The following is an 18,638-nucleotide window of genomic DNA, read 5'->3' as shown; positions in this document are numbered from 1 at the left end:
ATTATTATTATTGTAATTATTGTTGTTGTTGCATGTTGGGAAAATTGTATCTGTATTCAAATTTCACTTGGTTTCAAGGGAAACTAGTTTCTAATCAAAACCTGAATTGTTTCAAAAAGTATTTACTCTGAGCCAGGACACTAAATATTTACCCTAATGGGCTGTATTCCGGCAATGTTTTGTTTCAGTTGTACTCAGAAGGAAATACCCTGCTGTTTGTCTGTAGTAACAGCATGTTTGATAATAGAAATGTGTCGTGTCTCATTATTTTGACAGGGTGACTTTTGGGGATTTTATTAAAAACAGAGAAATGCGTTGAAATTTAAACATCTTGTTTTATCCTGAATTACATGTGCCTGCTAGCACTGATAAGTAACATTTACAGCAAATGCAGTAAATGTCTATCAGTTAAGAAGATTAGGCTGCAGTGATATGGCCAGCAGCCATATCACTCTGCAGCTCACAACTGGCAGCAGGACACAGGCACGGTGGCACGGAACAGAAATGGGATTGGGGACGCCGAGTCCCGGACACTGTGTTGAAAGGCGGGCTTCCAGGCGTCCGTCTTCCAAGTGCTGAGCCCTGAAACACCCGAGGCGCAGCGTTTAAATATCAGCACGAAAACAAGACAAACCAGATAATAAAGTCCAAAGGCCAGCCAATTAGAGCGCTCACTAGGGGAGGGATATCGACCATGACAGCAACACACTGAAGCTCAGCAGGTGTGAGCCTGGTCAGTACCAGGATGGGAGACCTCCTGGGAGAAACTAAGGTTGCTGCTGGAAGCGGTGTTAGTGGGCCAGCAGGGTGCGCTCACCCTGCGGTCCATGTGGGTCCTAATGCCCCAGTATAGTGATGGGGACACTATACTGTAAAAGGGCACCGTCCTTCGGATGAGACGTAAATACGAGGTCCTGACTCTCTGTGGTCATTAAAAATCCCAAGGGGTTTCTCGAAAAGAGTAGGGGTGTAACCCCGGCGTCCTGGCCAAATTTCACATTGGTCCTTACCAATCATGTCCTAATAATCCCCATCTGTGAATTGGCTTCATTACTCTGCCCTCCTCCCCACTGATAGCTGATGTGTGGTGAGCGTTCTGGCACACTATGGCTGCCGTCGCATCATCCAGGTGGGGCTGCACATTGGTGGTGGTGGAGTGGATCCCCATTACCTGTAAAGCGCTTTGAGTGGAGTTTTCAGAAAAGCACTATAAAAGTGTAAGCAATTATTATTATTATTATTATTATTATTATTATTATTATTATTATTATTATTATTATTATTATTTATTCAAAAATACACTGCCATGGTTTCACAGACACCTGAGACATTTCAAGGGATAATTCATCAATTTCACATGGCAAAATAAAATATTCTTCGTACAAAATATGTAATTAAAATGTTACTGGATTAAAATAAACATTAAACATATATTGGGTTAAATGCCTTTTTGCAAAAGATTAGGAGGTTTGGATGAAAACACTGTAAAGCATTTGAAATATTGAAATAGCCAGATAGTCCTGCTTTTTGTGGTTTGTCAGAGGTTCTGCAGATAATTTTCCTGAACCTGGTCCCAGTAGCAATCTGTTAGTTTTCTGCTTGGATTTGAAAGTAAAGTATTGGTTTTTAAAAAGAAAACCCTTACAAGAACCTTTAAAATTTGATGTCGAAAGTAAGCCACTTTATAATAGCTACCCCCTGATTCTGAGTATCAGATATCATGATTATCCCATCTTGTCTAATTTTTAAAAAAACACATGCTGAGTAGGAAAAACTGCGTAGCTGCCATTTAGTCATGACAGTAATGATACTTCGATGTGAACTCAAGGAGTTTTAAACAAAAGTTTTAAAGGAAGTAAAACCCTTGTGACCACGAACTTCTCATTCATTGTTTTTAGGAAAAAGGGATTATTATTCTATTCTTTCTAAGACGTTTATTCGGGTTTGGCTAAGTTTCCTCTTCATATTTCACAGTTAATTCTGTATGGTCTGTGGTTGACTTTTTATTGCCTTTGAGGATTTTGAATGCTTTTTTAATTCTGAAACTCCCCTTGTTTTCTCTATTCAAGACTTAAAAGGTTCAGTTCTTCTTGCCTGCCGTCTGAAGATATCTCTTTCAACATGGGAATGTATCTTTTTCACTCTTCGATGAATTGTTTTTTTATCCAATAAAGCAATATTTTCTGTCATGTGATAAAGACATTTGTACACAGTGTTCTGAATAACATCTTACTAGAACTTAGTTGCTGATATGGAAATACTCACTTGAAGCAATGTTCACTGCTTTATGTGTTTTAGCAACATTAGTGTAATCATGTAGGCTGTTTGTGAGAACCCTGAACAGAACTATTCCTTCTGTAATATGAATTGAAAAGATTATAGAATATCACTTTCCCAATGTGAGGAAACATGACAAAAGTTAAAATATTGAGTCCTTTCAAGCACCACAGTTATTAACAGGCATACAATAAGGAAAGGTCAGCTAAAAAGTTAACAACTTGAAGCATGTTGAATCTGTGGTTTCTCGTGGAATTAATCATTTCTGTTAATTTCTTCATGCAGCCTGGTGATCTCAAGGACTGGCTTGTGGGCCGCAGCAATGCTCAAGGCATAGACCTCAACAGGAACTTCCCAGACCTGGACAGAATAGCGTACATCAATGAAAAGGAAGGAGGGCCAAATAATCACCTTTTGAAGAACATGAAGAAAGCTGTGGATCAGAATAACAAGGTATAAATGCAGAAGCGGTGGTCTAATAAAATAAAACTCAATTAATTAACTTTACTTACTCAATTAAGATTTAGTTTCTAAAATTACTTCATGTGAAATTAGTGAACTATTCATTTTCAAGGTTATGGTTCTTATAGACATTATTATCCTTCTTTTCAGTATTTATGCCTAAAATTAGCTGCTAAAATATTGGTAAGGATTGGTATCTAAGGTTTGCCTCTTTAAAATAAATGAAAACCTCAGATGTTGCTTTTTCAGTAAAAATTAATAATAATTAATATTATTCTATGAATATTTTGACTTGAAATTTGGAAAATCAAATACGTCACAGTGGATTAAAAGATCATTTTTTGACGTTAGATTAGATTAGTATTTAGTACTTATAGACATGAATACAGCAAACAAAAGGGATGGAACATCTCCAGTGAGGTTAACTACGACTTCATCAAGTCTTATCAGAGGTATAGTTAGAAAACCAGGAACACATCTCTGGAACCATACTGTCTTGAAACAGAAACGTAAACCACCATCTAATCCATTTTAAACTTGCTCATGAACCATAAACAACACAATGCCTGTCCAGGGGTAGATTCCTCCCCAATCTTCCTTACCCTCACTGGTACTTGTCTACGTTTCTTCTATGATTGTCCTGTAGGAGAATGCTTTTGGGTGTATTTGACTAATACGTTTTCAGATTTCACTGGTGTAACCGTGTCTTTAATCACTGTTTGGGTACTCTTGAGCACAAAAACAAATAAGAATTGGGACACCTTAAACCATTGCAGACCTTCACAGGAACACGCATATGAAGGCCATAAGATCGCAAGTTGTTGTTTTTTCTCTTTTGTCAGACCGTTTTTTTTTGGTTCTTAAATTTGTTGTGTTTTGTTCTACAAGTAACAGCATAAAGAGGTATGATGTATCTCTATATGGCAAACATACGGAGAACTGAAAGATGTTGTTTTTTCCACAGCTGGCCCCAGAGACCAAGGCTGTGATTCACTGGATCATGGACATCCCGTTCATCCTTTCAGCTAATTTACACGGAGGAGACGTAGTGGCCAACTACCCGTATGATGAGACACGTAGTGGTGAGCTGGACTTGAAGTGCTTATTGTAACTTTGTGATTAACTCCTTGGAATAATGACGGAGCTGACTAAGGCTCGGGATTAAACATTCTGGTTCTTTTGTTCCCGTGATTTCAGCTCAGAATCTTGTAAGGCTACCACTTAAGAGGAGAATAAGCATTATCTTTAGGTTACACTGGAGTTCAATCAAAATGTTAAATATTTCAGAACCTACTTTGTTCAGCACCTTGACTTCATGGGAATCCTGGTATTTTATACAAAATGTAAAAACAACATTGATGGACAGAATGTAGGATAGAAACATTTTAGTACTTCAGGCGGGTAGCTGCGTCAGCGTGTGTATTCTGCAAAGGAACAAGTAATAGTTTTATCCCATGCTGAAAAGAGAAGAAAGAAAACACAACGTTTCGGCTGTGGAGCCCTCTTCAAGTGTGACTTTCATCTCTTTTCAGCATGGAATAAAACTATTTCTTATTCCTTAGAAACATTATATACTTGTATATACAGGTAGAAAGGAATGTGAAGCACCTTGTATTCGGCAGGGATTTTTTCCTTTGCACTGTTCTGCAAAAATCTTTGTTTAATTGGTTAACAGTTCATCCTCAATCAGAATGTAGGAAATACCAAACATCATTCTAGTGTAGATTAGTCTGGATTAGTGGAGAGAAAGATTATAATTGTTTTCCTTTTCAGTACTTGTACTCAGTTCTTTTTTTACTTGTGGATCTCAGAATGCATCAATCTCAAAGAAATTATTTCACAGAAGAAAAATAAAAATCAATAATTTCAGCAATTGCATACTTTTAAATCCTGGCTCTACTGTATGTAGGTAAATGATCTGATTATCTCTTTTGGCCATTTCTTGAAAGAAAGCAGAATATCAGCTTCAACAACATTGCTGGGTGGCTTGTTCTAGATTGTGACAAACGCTTATGTAAAAGGTACCTTTTGTTATTGACTTTAAAAACGCTTACCTGTAGCTTTCCATCTATATCCTCTGGCACACGTTGATTGTGGATATTAGTAAATGCTTCTTTGTCCAAGACTAAAAAGATTCAGTTCTTTAAGCGTGTCAATGTAGGATTCCTCTGAATCTGGTAATAGATTCAGATGTTTTTCTCTGGATAGATTCTAGAGCAGCAGTTTCTTTCTTCTGTGGTAACCATAAATGAACACAGAATCCTAAATGAAGTCTTGCTAGTATATTGTACAATTTTAACTTAATATCCCTTGATACAAATCGTACACATTTAACTATATACCCTAACACTGTTTGCTGACATAATTTTCATTGTTCTTTAAAACAACGTGAAACTGTGCAGTTACGGTACATTTTCCTTTTTCATAGAACTGTTCCAGAATATTCAGTGGTGACTGGGCCATTCCGGCTGTCCATGTGGAATATATAGATTCTTGTTCCATCATAAAATCCACATATATTGAGCACTGAGCAATGCGCAGTATACCGAATGCTGTTCAGTCAGAAAGGGAACGAGACAGGCACAGTGCTGCTGATTTTAGGAGTTCGTGATAAGCAGGACTGTTCTTCTCTGTGTGTTGACAGGCTCTGTTCATGAGTACAGCGCCAGCCCAGATGATGCCACATTCAAGAGTTTAGCCCGTGCCTACTCCAGCTACAACCCCCTCATGTCAGACCCGAACAGACCACCCTGCCGCAAGAACGATGATGACAGCAGCTTTGTCGACGGCATTACCAATGGAGCTGCTTGGTACAGCGTCCCAGGAGGTGCATGTTAATGCTTTTCTTAACAAAGATACATGGTCACCCTTCATTTGTGCCATCTACACGGGTTTAAATAAGACTTAAACAAGAGTTTTACATGGTGTGTAACCGTACTACAAAGCAGATAAAAAGTCTGGCTGCTTTCCACAAATTACGTCTGATCATTATTAGCCTTTCTTGTGCATAGACTTTAAACTGTACATCTGTGGTCTGAACAGTGCTTTTTGGTGTAAATTTGGACAGAGCTAAAATAGTTTTCTTTCACCGTTCAGGCATGCAGGACTTCAATTACCTGAGCAGCAACTGCTTCGAGATCACAGTAGAATTGAGCTGTGATAAATTTCCACCTGAGGACACCCTCAAGATGTACTGGGATCAGAATAAGAATTCTCTGGTTAACTACATTCAGCAGGTGTGTGGAGTACCTTTGCAAATGAACCATTCAATGTAAGGAATGTTGTCTGCAAGTGTCTAACACTAAAATTACATGACAAAATACAACAGTCTTATAATAAATGTTATTATACACATGTTATCATTTTAGAACAATTCACTTGTAAAACCGTCGTATTACACATACAAATATACACAAGTTACCTCTAAACACCTTCAGTATATTTGATTAAGGCTTGTAGAAGATGGGAGCATTCCATTAAAAACAAGCAAGAAGAGTGTATAAAAGAGATAGACACCAAGATACAGTGGGTTTGAAATTTACAACTAGCAATTAACAAGATAGACACCAAGATACAGTGGGTTTGAAATTTATAACTAGCAATTAACGAGATAGACACCAAGATACAGTGGGTTTGAAATTTACAACTAGCAATTAACGAGATAGACACCAAGATACAGTGGGTTTGAAATTTACAACTAGCAATTAACTCTATACTGTATTTTGATTAAGTCTGGGCCCTAGACAGTACTTTGAGACAAGCGCTTTGAGAAGCCACCTTAAAAGGCTCTATATAAAATAAAGTTTATTTTTATATTATTACTTGATGCAGTGGCAGTAGATAATGTGGTTTTGAGCACCATGCTTTTACAATGAGATTTGACCCGTTTACTTACTGTAGTTTAAAATTGGATAGTCCAGGATCAGTGAAAATTTGAGTCTTCTGTGGCCTTCGGTCCTCCTTTTCCTGTTCCACCATGTTATGTAATGTACTGTCAGGACAAGGTTTTCTTTGCATACTATCGAGATGTATGTTTTTAAAAATGTCCCACAGTTAAGCAGTGTGTTTTTATTGACTGGCTTGTTTTTACATAGGCTCACCGTGGTGTGAAAGGGTTTGTGCGTGACCTGCAGGGGAACCCCATCTCTAATGCCTCAATATCTGTAGAAGGGATAAGCCATGACATCACCTCTGGTAACAACCCCACTACACTTGTCATATATGTGTACAAAACGCTTTGCCTAGACATTGCTGTTTATCACAAAAAGGGTTATCTCATTTCTTAATGGAAATGTAAACCTTTAGTTTTTATCATGACTTCTGTTATTTTCATCCTAATTTTGATTCTTGTTAAAATAACAAGGACAGTAGAAAACCTCCAGCCTCCAGTTTGTTTTAAATTTTGTCAAAATATCATGAGGCTGTATTATGGTGCCACCTAGTGGGCCACACTTTTAAAAACATCAATCCAATAAGAGTTTTTTTCACACAGTTTTTCTTCAGTGGCTATCCAATGTGCTTTTATATATGTAGTCATCAAATTGATATAATCTCTGCCATGCATTTATAGAGACACAAATACTGAACTTTGTATTTTATCCAACATTTATACAAATGGCAGCACGTAACGTCCAGTTCTTTCTCTTGATACAATGGCTCATTTTAAACACGTAGGTCACATTTTGCCTTCTTTTAAAACTAATTGTTTCCATGTGCTATATATATTTTTTCAGCGAAGGATGGTGATTACTGGCGTCTTCTTGCCCCTGGTAACTACAAAGTATCTGCCTCCGCCCCAGGCTACCTCACTGTGATTAAAAAGGTGGCTGTTCCTTATAGCCCAGCAACAAAGGTAAGCAGTGATGCTAAGATTTATACGGAAAATATTTTTTTCTTTCTTCGAAAAGACAGGAACATTGCCTTTGTGGCTAGAGGCTTCATTAAAGACAAAAGGAAAGTGTAATAAGGAAGTGGTGTTCCTTTTTTATTGACTTTTATCCACTTTCTGTTCTGTCTGTCCCCAAGTATGAACTATATTGTAATACATTTATGAAACTGTAAAACAAAAAACAGCATAATAATATGATGGTGTGGATGATGGTGGTGGACTAATATGATGGTGATACAGTAGGTGGCACTATTTCAGCTGGATCATTATTTCCATATGAACTCTACAGTACTCTGGTAATCCTCTCCTGGGAGGGGTAGCCCATGAGTGAAGTATAATTACTATTTCATTTTCTACTAAATGATTTTAATACACTGCATTGCTCAGTGTAGGTACGTAGATGAGTTTTCTTACTCATTGAAGACATTTTGGGAAAAGTAAAATTTTATGAAACGTTTCATAGCAGAAAAGGTTAAAGGCTAAAACCACAGTACAGCATTGTCACCCAGCCCCCAGAATTCCTGATATATTTTCCAGAAAAATATTAGGTAGCGTGACATTTATTAATTGTTCTGTCACAGACCAGCTCTTTTGAGTTAACAGCTGTGCCCCACATTTTTTAAACAGTTTGATCTGAGCAAAGTTTTATGTTAAATATCACCCTGATCGTACACCCTCGTCAGCAGGATATACAAACAGATTTTTATTTTAGCTTTGAATTTAAATACAAAGCATTTTACAGAGCACAAACTCATGTGCTGCACAGTGAATGTTGGAAGTATTGTGGAAAAGATATGGGAGGTGTTAACACTGCCAAAATATAGTGAAATTTCCTCGGTCTGGAATAGTCTCTTTTTTTTGTGGTAGACAAGAGGAAGCATAATTCAGTAGTGTTTACAATAAATAGAACATTGCAGATTACATTTTAATCTTTAATTTAATATTTACTTCAGTTTTGAAATACAGCACTAATATCTTGCACCAGTTGTCTTTCCTTTTGTACCTTGTGCTTTGCAACGAATGTATTGCTCAAATCCACTCTCTGCAATTAATGATCTGTATAAACTGGATATTGGGAGCAGAAAATCCTTTTCCACAGTCTATTTCTCATTCCTTACATGCTTGAATTTGTAAATATTTTTTGTAAAAATATGTAGCAGACAGCACTGGGGCGCAATGATTAGCATTTCTGCCTCGCATTGTTGGGGCTCTGGGTTCAGTTCCTGTGTGGAGTCTGTATGTTCTCCCCTTGTCTGTGTGGGATTTCCTCAAGGTGCTCTGGTTTCCTCCCACAGTCCAAAGACATGAAGGTTAATTGCTTCTGGGAAAATGGCGTGAGTGTGTGTGTTTGTCTGTCTGTATGCCCTGCGATGGACTGGCGTCCCATCCAGGGTGTATCCTGCCTTACACCCATTGCTTGCAGGAATAGGCTTCTTCTCCCCTTGGATCTTGTAATGGAAAAAACAATTAGGAAATGGATGGATGGAGAGTATACTTACTGAAACTATACTTTGTGTATTCCTCTTTTTATACAGTGTGTTTTCACTTATTTACAAATCTAAAAATAGTCCACTGAGAATGAAAGTTTTAGAGAATTCAGATAATTGAAAGTATTGCAAGGTCATAGAAGTTCCAAGAACCCATTGTTTCTCATCTTATCTTCGAAGGTGGATTTTGAGCTGGAATCTTTGATTGAGAGGAAGGAAGAGGAGAAAGAAGAATTGATGGATTGGTGGAAGATGATGTCAGAAACACTGAACTTTTGAACGGATATCATACTCTTGACATGTTGGTGTAAAAGTGTTTAGCAAGTGTTTTAGTCACATTAAAATTAAATTTGTTTCTGTTTTTTAAACGTATAATGATACTGCAATGAGATATAATGGACTGCTTGGTTTTCCAGTGGCAAAATTTAATTCCTTTGCCATAGCACAGACCCTTACCCTAAAGTATACTGTACCTTGGTAAATGAACGATAGCCTTCTTGTCCTTTTACCATGATTTTTCATATCTATGCTTTACTACACTGAATACTAGGAAAAGTATAGTAATAGTGAAGGAATATTTAATCCATAGAAAAGCACAGAAAATGGTAAAACCACAGGAAACAAATTAATAAAATTGCTGAATTCCAAAAGTACAATTACCAAGGTAAATACTCATTAGGGATATTTCAGGGAATAATGCGAACAGTCCATACTGAAGAAAGGATTTATTATTATTTATTATTCCTGTGATGTGGTGTTCTTTATCATATATGTTAAGTACTTTGGTAATCATGAACCCAAACTAAACTCTGTGACCAAATAGTTGTACACTATGTCGTTAGAAATGTGAGTTCATTATTTAAATTCAGAGACTGCTAACTATGGTCCAAACTATAAACCTGTAGGAACGATGTCTTTTAATGTATTTTAAAGTCATCTTCATGTTGCTTTATGACACGTGTCATGTATTTACACTATATAATAGTATAAGTTAAGTTCTATATTTCAATCTTCAGAAGAAGTGTAAATTAATTTGTTATGAAAAAATACTATTACCTACCTTGTATGAAGCAAGTGTCTTTTGTTTTCCTCCCAAAAGGGTTATATTAATGTTTGACATCACAACACATCTTACAGCACAACCTTGAGCTCTGATCCTACGTTTTAGAGTTTATGAAAGCACAACTGGTTAACCACACACTAGGTTAATAGTGCAAGATGTTATAAATGTGCTCCTTACTGATAAATTGTATGATTTTGTCTCTTAAAACATAAGTGTTCCACTTCTTCCAGCTGTGAGTATAACATCCATGGCATTTTACATCTGAAAACCTCATACAAAGGTCTCTAGCCATGTAGTTTATAAGTTTGTAAATAAAATATGCAATGGTGAACAGATTGTTTTATGTTGAAATAAGATACTACAAATTCTGAAAGAAAATTCAGAAAGTGAAACCATTATTGTCAAATAACTGCATATTTCTGGCAACTTTATTTTGCAAATCTCTCTTTTACAGCTGCATAAATTATGATCCAAATTTTTTCCAAAATCTGCATTGAAATTAGGGGCTCCAGACTATAGAAATTAAACCAGAGTAAACCAATTGAATTGCATTCTCCAGCTTGTGAAGTTCTTCTAAATGCAAGGTTTTCAGAAACTGAAAGGATTGTAGTAAAAAATAATAAAATAATGATTTTTATTGATAACTGTACAATAAAGAGAATATACAAATAACATTGTCAGATCTATAGATTATGTTCAATTCTTGGAACCTTACCTAAACATAAAACCTTTTCTTCATATTTTGGTTTATGATAGAGATTTTATACAAGGATGTGCCAGTGTAAATGTAGAGAACAAAGGAAAATATTTTTTAATTTTTAATAGCACAGCAATGTCATGATTGGATATGTTAAAATTGCCAATAAACCTTTTTAAAATGATTTTTTTATAATACTTTCAGCCTAGTAAACACAACTTGGATATACAGTGTTTACTATACCTATTCCCTGGCTAACAACAGCCAAGCTCTTCTTTTTAGTACACAAGGAAAGGGCAGCATTATATGAGGCCATCTTCCTGTTTCAGTCAGGGAGGTGCTTGGATCAGTTACTAAAAATAATCTAAACTTGGCATGTCAGATGGCCTCTTGTTTGCGATTTTCTAAATAAACCGATAAGTAGAGAACCCCAATTAGAAGAAGGTATGCTTACTGTATGGCATTTCAAAGTGCTTCCCCTTCCCCTAACTTCCCCTAACTGATGACTTTGCATATAATTGTACCACCTTGTAATTTACATCATTTAGATCTTTGTATACAACTGACTTGTGTTGATTGTGCATTGCTGACAGCCTGGTTACAAAAAGGTGGCCCCAGAATGTTGCCCACAGCTAACTTGCTTCAGAAACGGCTGTTATAATCCTTCAGTTTTTCATTTGTCAGCATTACTTTAGTCATTGGCATATACTGTATATGGCTTTTCATTCAAAAGGTGCTTCCAAATGCTGAAATTGCTTAACTGCCAAATGGATATTGTATTGTCTGCTACTAATATTGTAAAAGAGATCTCTTGGGAACAAAGAATTTAGCACAACCCAAGTGAATCCTTGTCTATAGAAGATAAGACAATGAAATGTGCTATTTGTAAGCCCAATGTTTAAACATATTGAAATAACTGACAAGTGGGTACAATTTAAACTTGGTACTGTATGTATCATGCATTGTGTGGTACATAGTTGAGTTTTTAAGGTTGTTTTGGTCCTGTATAACCTGAGTTATACAAATCTTTAAATATCTGAATAAGCAGGGAAAGAGCCCAGAAGCTTACATCCTTACATCTAGTCATTTTGTTCTAGAAATGTCATATTTACTGAATGTGGGGAACTTTTAAAATGATTGCTCAGAGGAAAAAAACAATGGTGGTGAACATTTAAATGAGTAGCGTCAAAGAGGAACTTACACCAACTGAAAAAATATGAGTGTTCAAAAAGGGAACCGTACAGTATGTGCCAGTAAATGTGAGTGAAGATTTCAAATGTTACAGGTGCACATCGAAGCACATACACTTCACACTTCCATTCCACTGCATGTCTTTTCTCTAACTGCTATTTAAGTGCAGATTTTTCTTTAATGAAACCTTTAAGTCCATTTAAACTTTGTAATACATTTAAATCTCACATGCTTCTGTTACAGCTAACACCAAAGGAAGGTGTCACTGATAAAAAATAAATTGCTGTGCTTTGTTGTTTCTCAGTTCCCTGAGTAATAGTGGTGAAAATTGAGTATTTTAACAACTTGTCTGGTGTAGAGAGCCACTGGCAGGTAAAACATCTGGAATATACAACAAAGGCATTGATGTAGTTTGTCCTGTCCTTTTTCTTTAAAGTAACTTACACTAGGTTGATCTAAGATAAAAAAGATCAAATAAATGAGGAAACAAAAATACAAAGGAATTGTGTTTAGAGTTAAAGGTTTATTTATAAAAAAAAGTTCTTACAAAAATCAATGGCTGCTAAATTTGCAAATCAACAGAAGAACAATACTATTATTCATATTGTTCACATTAGCATTTGTAGATCAATAATATTGAACAGACCTCAAAGAAGGAGTCTGGTAAGGTCAGGCAGAGGGCATGTAATGACACGGCAGATTTCTATTCTAACAATGCCTTAAAACCCCATTTAGCCAGAAAGTACACACTGTTCTTATAACATTTAAATAATGTATCATCAGCAGCTGTGAAAGTAAAGTGGCATTCTGAAAGTGTTGCTGCCATTGGAAATGTGTGACACAGAAATGTAATGTGGATAAAACTTAGATAGCTGCACAGCTATCTCACACATTGGGAAGAAGATGGCAGAGGGCTGTGAAGCTTCAGAAAAATGTTGATGGTTTTTTCTAGTATATTAGCATGGATGAAGAGATTTAAAGACAATGTGTCTTGGAAGAGCCTCTAAATGAACCAAGCTAACTGGAAAGCACTGATTCAAGTGTATTGGTTTGCACAGTACAGTATGTGATACTTTGCCATGTCTTATAAAGTGTCTGCTTTGTAGAACTCAGTCAACTTTCAAGGATTTCATACTTCATGTTTGGTTATACAATTTCCCCTAATATAATATACAGTTATATTATATTTACTGTATATATTAAAATATATTATAATAATATAACGTTTTTACTTCTGTATTAGCAAAAGTACAGGGTGTATGGGTCAAATGACAATAGAATCTTGCTTCACGGTCTTTTGTATCGTTTTTCGCTTTCTCTTCTGATGACACGACGATTGGGTTGGTGAGTGGCACTCTGCATTAGCATGCTCTGAGAAACTCTCAGAACAGCTTTCCTCTGGATTGATTGACTGTGAACCAATGACGGAGGCAACTCCCGAGTCCTTCGACACAGTTCTTGGGAGAGTGGTGCTCCTCTTCACTTCCTTTTCTTTGTCATCCAGCCTGTTTATTCCAAACCCCTCGGGGAAAGCTTTGGACACCTGGTATTTGCTGGAATCGGAGTAGAACCGAGAATGCTTGGCTCTTCTGATGGAAGAAGACATCGATCTGTTCAAACACTCACATGTACTGCTGCGATCGGAGCAGGTGCAGGGGAAGAAATAAGGGGCATCGTACACTCCGTCCCCATCCAAGCCACCCTTCTGGTCGAAGTCTTCAAGAGAAACTCTGCACGACTTCATATCCACGTAAGGAGACCACAACGCATCGTGTGAAGAAAGGTCAATGCCTGTCCAGGAATCATCTGTTTCCCCTTGCGAGACTACTGCAGGTCTGATGCTCTGTCCTTCGATTTGCGGCAGAGGGTCCTCGTAATCAGGAGGGGAGTAGTGCTTGAACATAGAGTCCGTGTGCTTAGTCTTGCGTCCGCTGGAGATCTGAGAAGATCGGAATGCCTGACTGATCGGAAGTGTGATGGAAGACTGCCTCGTAGGCGCCCTGCTGCTGGTGGCTTGGTCAGCTTTCTCACGGAGCTTTTCGGAAAGCACTTCTGCCACAGACTGTAGAGCTTTGTCATTCACTTGTTCATAGATGGTATCTTTTTCTGACAGCTTCTTCCATATCTTAAGAAACAAAAAGTTTAAGTTAACATTTCTCTAATACAGTACATTGCCCAATGCTCAATATACTGTAGATTACACTTTGGAACTACTGTAGCTTTGTGCGGATGACATGCAGTAACCAGTGCACTGCACTCCTGAATGTTCTTAGTGTATTTATTTGTTATCATTAGCAGAATGAGATCATTAGCTCATTCTTTAAGTTTTATTTTCTTTAATTTGAACGGTCTGTACTGTAATTTGAGAGCGGAGTTGTGACATGCCCCAACAGGATCAATTACTGGTCATTCACGAGCTCCGAGCTCGCACACAGGTGCTCCCAAGACAGCAGATAACTCTGCCACACCAAAAGAGCAGGTCCTCTGCCACAGCAGCGTTATACACTGTTCAGGTTTCAGATGGGGGCGACGACACTTCTCTGAGCTCCCCCACTCAGTGCCCCCAGTCCTGTTATACAATGGGCACATGTTGTCTTGGGTATTCTGTAACTATATGTCTTTTACCTGCCTGCTAAGCAAATTTCCTATCTGGGCCAAGAAAATGAAGCACTTTAGTTGTACGTAAGTACAGAAGTTTTTCTTTTGGTTTTACTGGGTAAAACAATACTCTATGGCATATTAACTCCAGTATGTTAATCGTCAAAAGCCATTGGATGATATATTTTGAAAGTATTTTTTATACTTCCTACAGTACATCTACAGACTTCAATCAATGTCACATATTTGGTATAAATCAGCGGTGCCTATCAGAAATTAAACAATAAATTATATGTAATAGTGTATGGAGTTATGTATTTGGAATTTAAGCTTTACTAAAATCAGCTTTCAGCCATTTAAGTTAATATTACGTATAAATTGGAAGAATAAAACAAATATATTTCATGTACAAAATTGTAGACATACCTTTTTGAGTTTCATTAAAAGGATGAACACACCAATTATTATTGCAATGCAGAGAAGTAAAACACCAGCTAGCAATGTCAGCAAAATCACATTAATGGTAGCAACATTCAGATCTTGAGTCTGACCTTGCACAGGTACCTGAAACAGTACAAGAAAAAACACACTTAAATTGTTAGAAGCAGCCCAGGTGCATTTTTTTTGCTTCTTCAGTACGGTAATCTTTTCCAGACTGTCACGGTTATTTATTTAAATTGGGCAGCATGGTGATGCAGTTATTAGCATTGCTCCACTTACAGTAGAGGTGTTCTTACAGAGGTGACGGTTTGTGATGGTTTTACTTTAATTTACCTTGGTCTTCAGTACTTTGTTTTGGTTAACAACACTTCCTATGTGTGTAGCTTTACAGACGTACAGTATGTGCACACCTATTACAAATATAGCTTTTGCCATTTTTTGCCTAGCTTTTGTTTTATATTCAATACAACACTTGGAAGGTCCCGTTGTTATTTTGCATATAAAACGTATTGTATTTGCTTACACAAAGATCAAAGTCAATACATTTTTTTTCCTAACACGCTGTATATTCAAAAAGTAATTTGCATCCTTGCGTACATTTTCCTAAATCATTTTATAGTTAGAAATCAGGTAAATGTAATACATACAAACATTTAAACAAAGAGCTCTAAACAATTAGCTTTTTTGACTAGTAGTATACAACTAACTTTCAACTTTTTTTCAGAAACCAATGAAGTCATACAAAGGAAAAATAATTACATATTCAGATTTTTTTTTTCATTCTTTACTTTGTGTTTCAGTCTTGCTTTTAGTCGTATTCACAAAATAAAAAAATTACAAATACATCAATACATCAATGGAATGGCTCTAAGTGGACGTTCTTAAAGCATTTAAATGGCTTGGTTCCATTTACTGGAGATGTCTATATCAATTCACCTCTACCTTTGAAAACTTTAATGTGTTTTGGTTAGATTTAACTGTTTTTATGAGTGGTATATAACTGTAAAAACATAAAATTATTTTCAGTCTTTATTAAATCAAAATATTGCTGTATCAGACTGTTCACAGATCACCTAAATATAGAATCTGGCATTTACTGTTGCCTTTGACCTGTTAAAAATTGATTTCAGACAAATAAAATAATTTCAGCAACATTACAGCATTTGTTCTCTTGCCTATTGTTGCTTTACAACTATAAGGCTTTTATTTTTAGCTATTATTTTTTAAATATTTTACCTGAAATTCATGTGCCATACAATGCCAATAATGCCATTTGGCAATGAATTAATGAACCTATGAAATGGTTCTGTAACTATAGCTACAGTAAGTAAAAATACCTTGAAAAGAAAAAAAGAGCAAATAAAGGGTTTCCTGCTAATATACAGTAGCAGGAGAGATACAATGTACACCTGCCATGAGCCCAGGGGACACCAGTTATTCAAGCCACAAGCCAATTCAAGCAACAAATTAAATAACAATTTCACATACAGTACTGTATATAATACCCTATTAAAATAAAAATATAAGAATAAAATTAACATTACTATTTCAAATTGGTGAGACTATTTTTGTACAGTACTTGTTTAAATTAAAAACATTGATCTTGAACTAGTTCAGACACTTCACACACAGTTCTATTTACATTTTGTTATGTTTTCCTGTGAAGTCTGTAAATGCAAAAATCTTTCATTACATGCACTGTAGAAAGTCTCAAAGTAACACTAAAACTAAGCAAATGTGCTTTTTCTAGTCATATAATTAGCATTATTATAAGGTACACACTTTGTTATAAATAACTTGTCAGTTTTCTTTAAATTGACCAAAAAGTATAACTCTTACCTGTAGGTACATGCAAGTAAGGTATACAAGTATTGTTCTTCTCATTGTTTTGCAGGTTTGTAAAGAGACAGTCCTGTTCCAGATAATGACTACCCTGAAGTTCATTGGGGAAATTCATTTTTTATGTCTGTGAAAAGAGGAACTTATTTCTGGTAACTTATTTCTGGAGCCTAACACCGATGTCATATTTTAAAGGTGCAACCTTCAATGACAGGGAAAAATACTCAACACAGTTTTTGATGCCCACTGGTGTGAATGGAGCTGGCTTTAAAGAACACTATTAGGATTTTTCAACACTTCACAAAGATGGCAACACTGTAACAAGAGGTGACAGAAAATAAAAAGTCAGAATTCTCCTACAAGAAAAAACACTTCGTTTTTTTAATTGGCTATGGAGTTGCAAGAATTCCAATAATGGAGTTTGTGATTTTAGTTGTTAGGGTTAAGCATTCTTTTTTGCAGTACAGTTGTGAGAAAGAGTTTGTGAACCCTTTTCAAGTTATCTGGATTTCTGCATGAATGTGTCCTAAAATGTGATCTGATATTCAGCTAAGTCATATTAATAAATAAAGACAGTCTTATTTAAAAAACAACACACACAACATTTTACATTGTCATATCTTTATTGAACAAATGGTTTAAACAATCAATGTCATTGATGGAAAAAGTATGTGAATCTCTAGGATAGTGACATCTTGAAAAGAGGGTAACTGGAGTCAGGTATTCCAATCAATGAGTCAGGTGTTCCAATCAATTGGGGTGTGGGCTTGACCTGCACAATTTTGGTTACCTGCTCTTCACAACAGAATTCTGTTCAATTGCAATATGTTCCGATCACAACAGATTTCAGAGGACCTCAGAAGAAGAGTTGTTGAAGCACATAAGACTGGAAAGGGTTACAAAAGGATTTCTAAAGACTTGACCCTCCCTCAGTCCACAGTCAGGCAGATACTGTAGTTTACAAATGGAAGAAATTTAGCACCATTGCTACTCTCCATAGCACTACTGGAACAATGTTCTGTGGACAGATGAGACAAAAGTTGAACTTTTTGGTAAATATATATAGCATTATGTTTGGAGAACACAAAAAACATACTACAGTACCAACACCTAAACCTCATCCCAACTGTGAAGCATTGGGGTGGGAGTATAATGGTGTGGAGTCACTGCCTCACGACTGGGAGCTGGGCCCGCAGGGGTAGAGAAGGAAGAGGAAGACTCCCCTGACTCCCTGAGAGTCACTTTGCGAGGTGCTGCCTCCTGACCAGGCTATGCCCTCGGGGGATAGAAAGGAGGAGATAACTCCTTGACTCGCTGAGAGTCGCATGAGAGGTGCTGCCTAGCGACTGGGAACGAATCCCAAAGGGGAAAGACAAAAAACCCCTGACTGGGGGAATCACTTTGAGGGGTGCTGCATGAGGGGTTGAGAATGAAGAGAAAGCTGCTCGAGAAGGATGGGAAAGGAGTCCCCTGACTCTCTGAGAGTCGCTTTGAGGCGCTGCCTGGCAACTCAGGAGACTGAGAGCAGGAGAATTAGTAGGTAGCTGCTGGGAACAATGTGGCCAGGGGTCCACTCTGGCCCATGCTATGAGAACCTGCCCAGAAGGGGTCAAGGTGGAGCTGCCATCCTGAGTTTGGGGAAGTGAGCTTCACTTACCCCCCCAGGGAACCTGGGTGCAAAGGGAACATGAAAGA

The 18,638-nt window shown here is 36.9% G+C and overlaps 2 protein-coding genes across 2 annotated transcripts in view; one reads left to right on the top strand and one right to left on the bottom strand.

Annotated features, from left to right (window-relative positions):
• Positions 1 to 10,508, top strand: part of cpe (carboxypeptidase E) — a 42,095-nt gene extending 31,587 nt beyond the window's left edge. Inside the window, exons 3-9 of the mRNA XM_006629465.3 lie at positions 2,563 to 2,730; positions 3,704 to 3,821; positions 5,384 to 5,566; positions 5,836 to 5,975; positions 6,834 to 6,933; positions 7,473 to 7,591; positions 9,295 to 10,508. Of these exons, the coding sequence (XP_006629528.2) occupies positions 2,563 to 2,730; positions 3,704 to 3,821; positions 5,384 to 5,566; positions 5,836 to 5,975; positions 6,834 to 6,933; positions 7,473 to 7,591; positions 9,295 to 9,393 (927 nt within the window). The 3' untranslated portion in view covers positions 9,394 to 10,508. The remainder of the gene's footprint in view (positions 1 to 2,562; positions 2,731 to 3,703; positions 3,822 to 5,383; positions 5,567 to 5,835; positions 5,976 to 6,833; positions 6,934 to 7,472; positions 7,592 to 9,294) is intronic.
• A 2,066-nt stretch (positions 10,509 to 12,574) lies between these two features.
• LOC107077061 (uncharacterized) lies at positions 12,575 to 17,017 on the bottom strand. Its single transcript, XM_015344499.2, has 3 exons — positions 16,944 to 17,017; positions 15,090 to 15,227; positions 12,575 to 14,190 (listed from the first exon to the last, which is right to left on the bottom strand). The coding sequence occupies exons 1-3, from the start codon at positions 16,986 to 16,988 to the stop codon at positions 13,330 to 13,332; spliced, it is 1,044 nt and encodes a 347-aa protein (XP_015199985.2). The 5' UTR covers positions 16,989 to 17,017; the 3' UTR covers positions 12,575 to 13,329.
• Between the last annotated feature and the right edge of the window lie 1,621 nt (positions 17,018 to 18,638).

Source organism: Lepisosteus oculatus, chromosome 1 (assembly GCF_040954835.1).
Source record: "Lepisosteus oculatus isolate fLepOcu1 chromosome 1, fLepOcu1.hap2, whole genome shotgun sequence".
In the NCBI taxonomy this organism is placed as follows: domain Eukaryota; kingdom Metazoa; phylum Chordata; class Actinopteri; order Semionotiformes; family Lepisosteidae; genus Lepisosteus; species Lepisosteus oculatus.
This window is presented reverse-complemented; position numbering and strand designations above follow the sequence as displayed.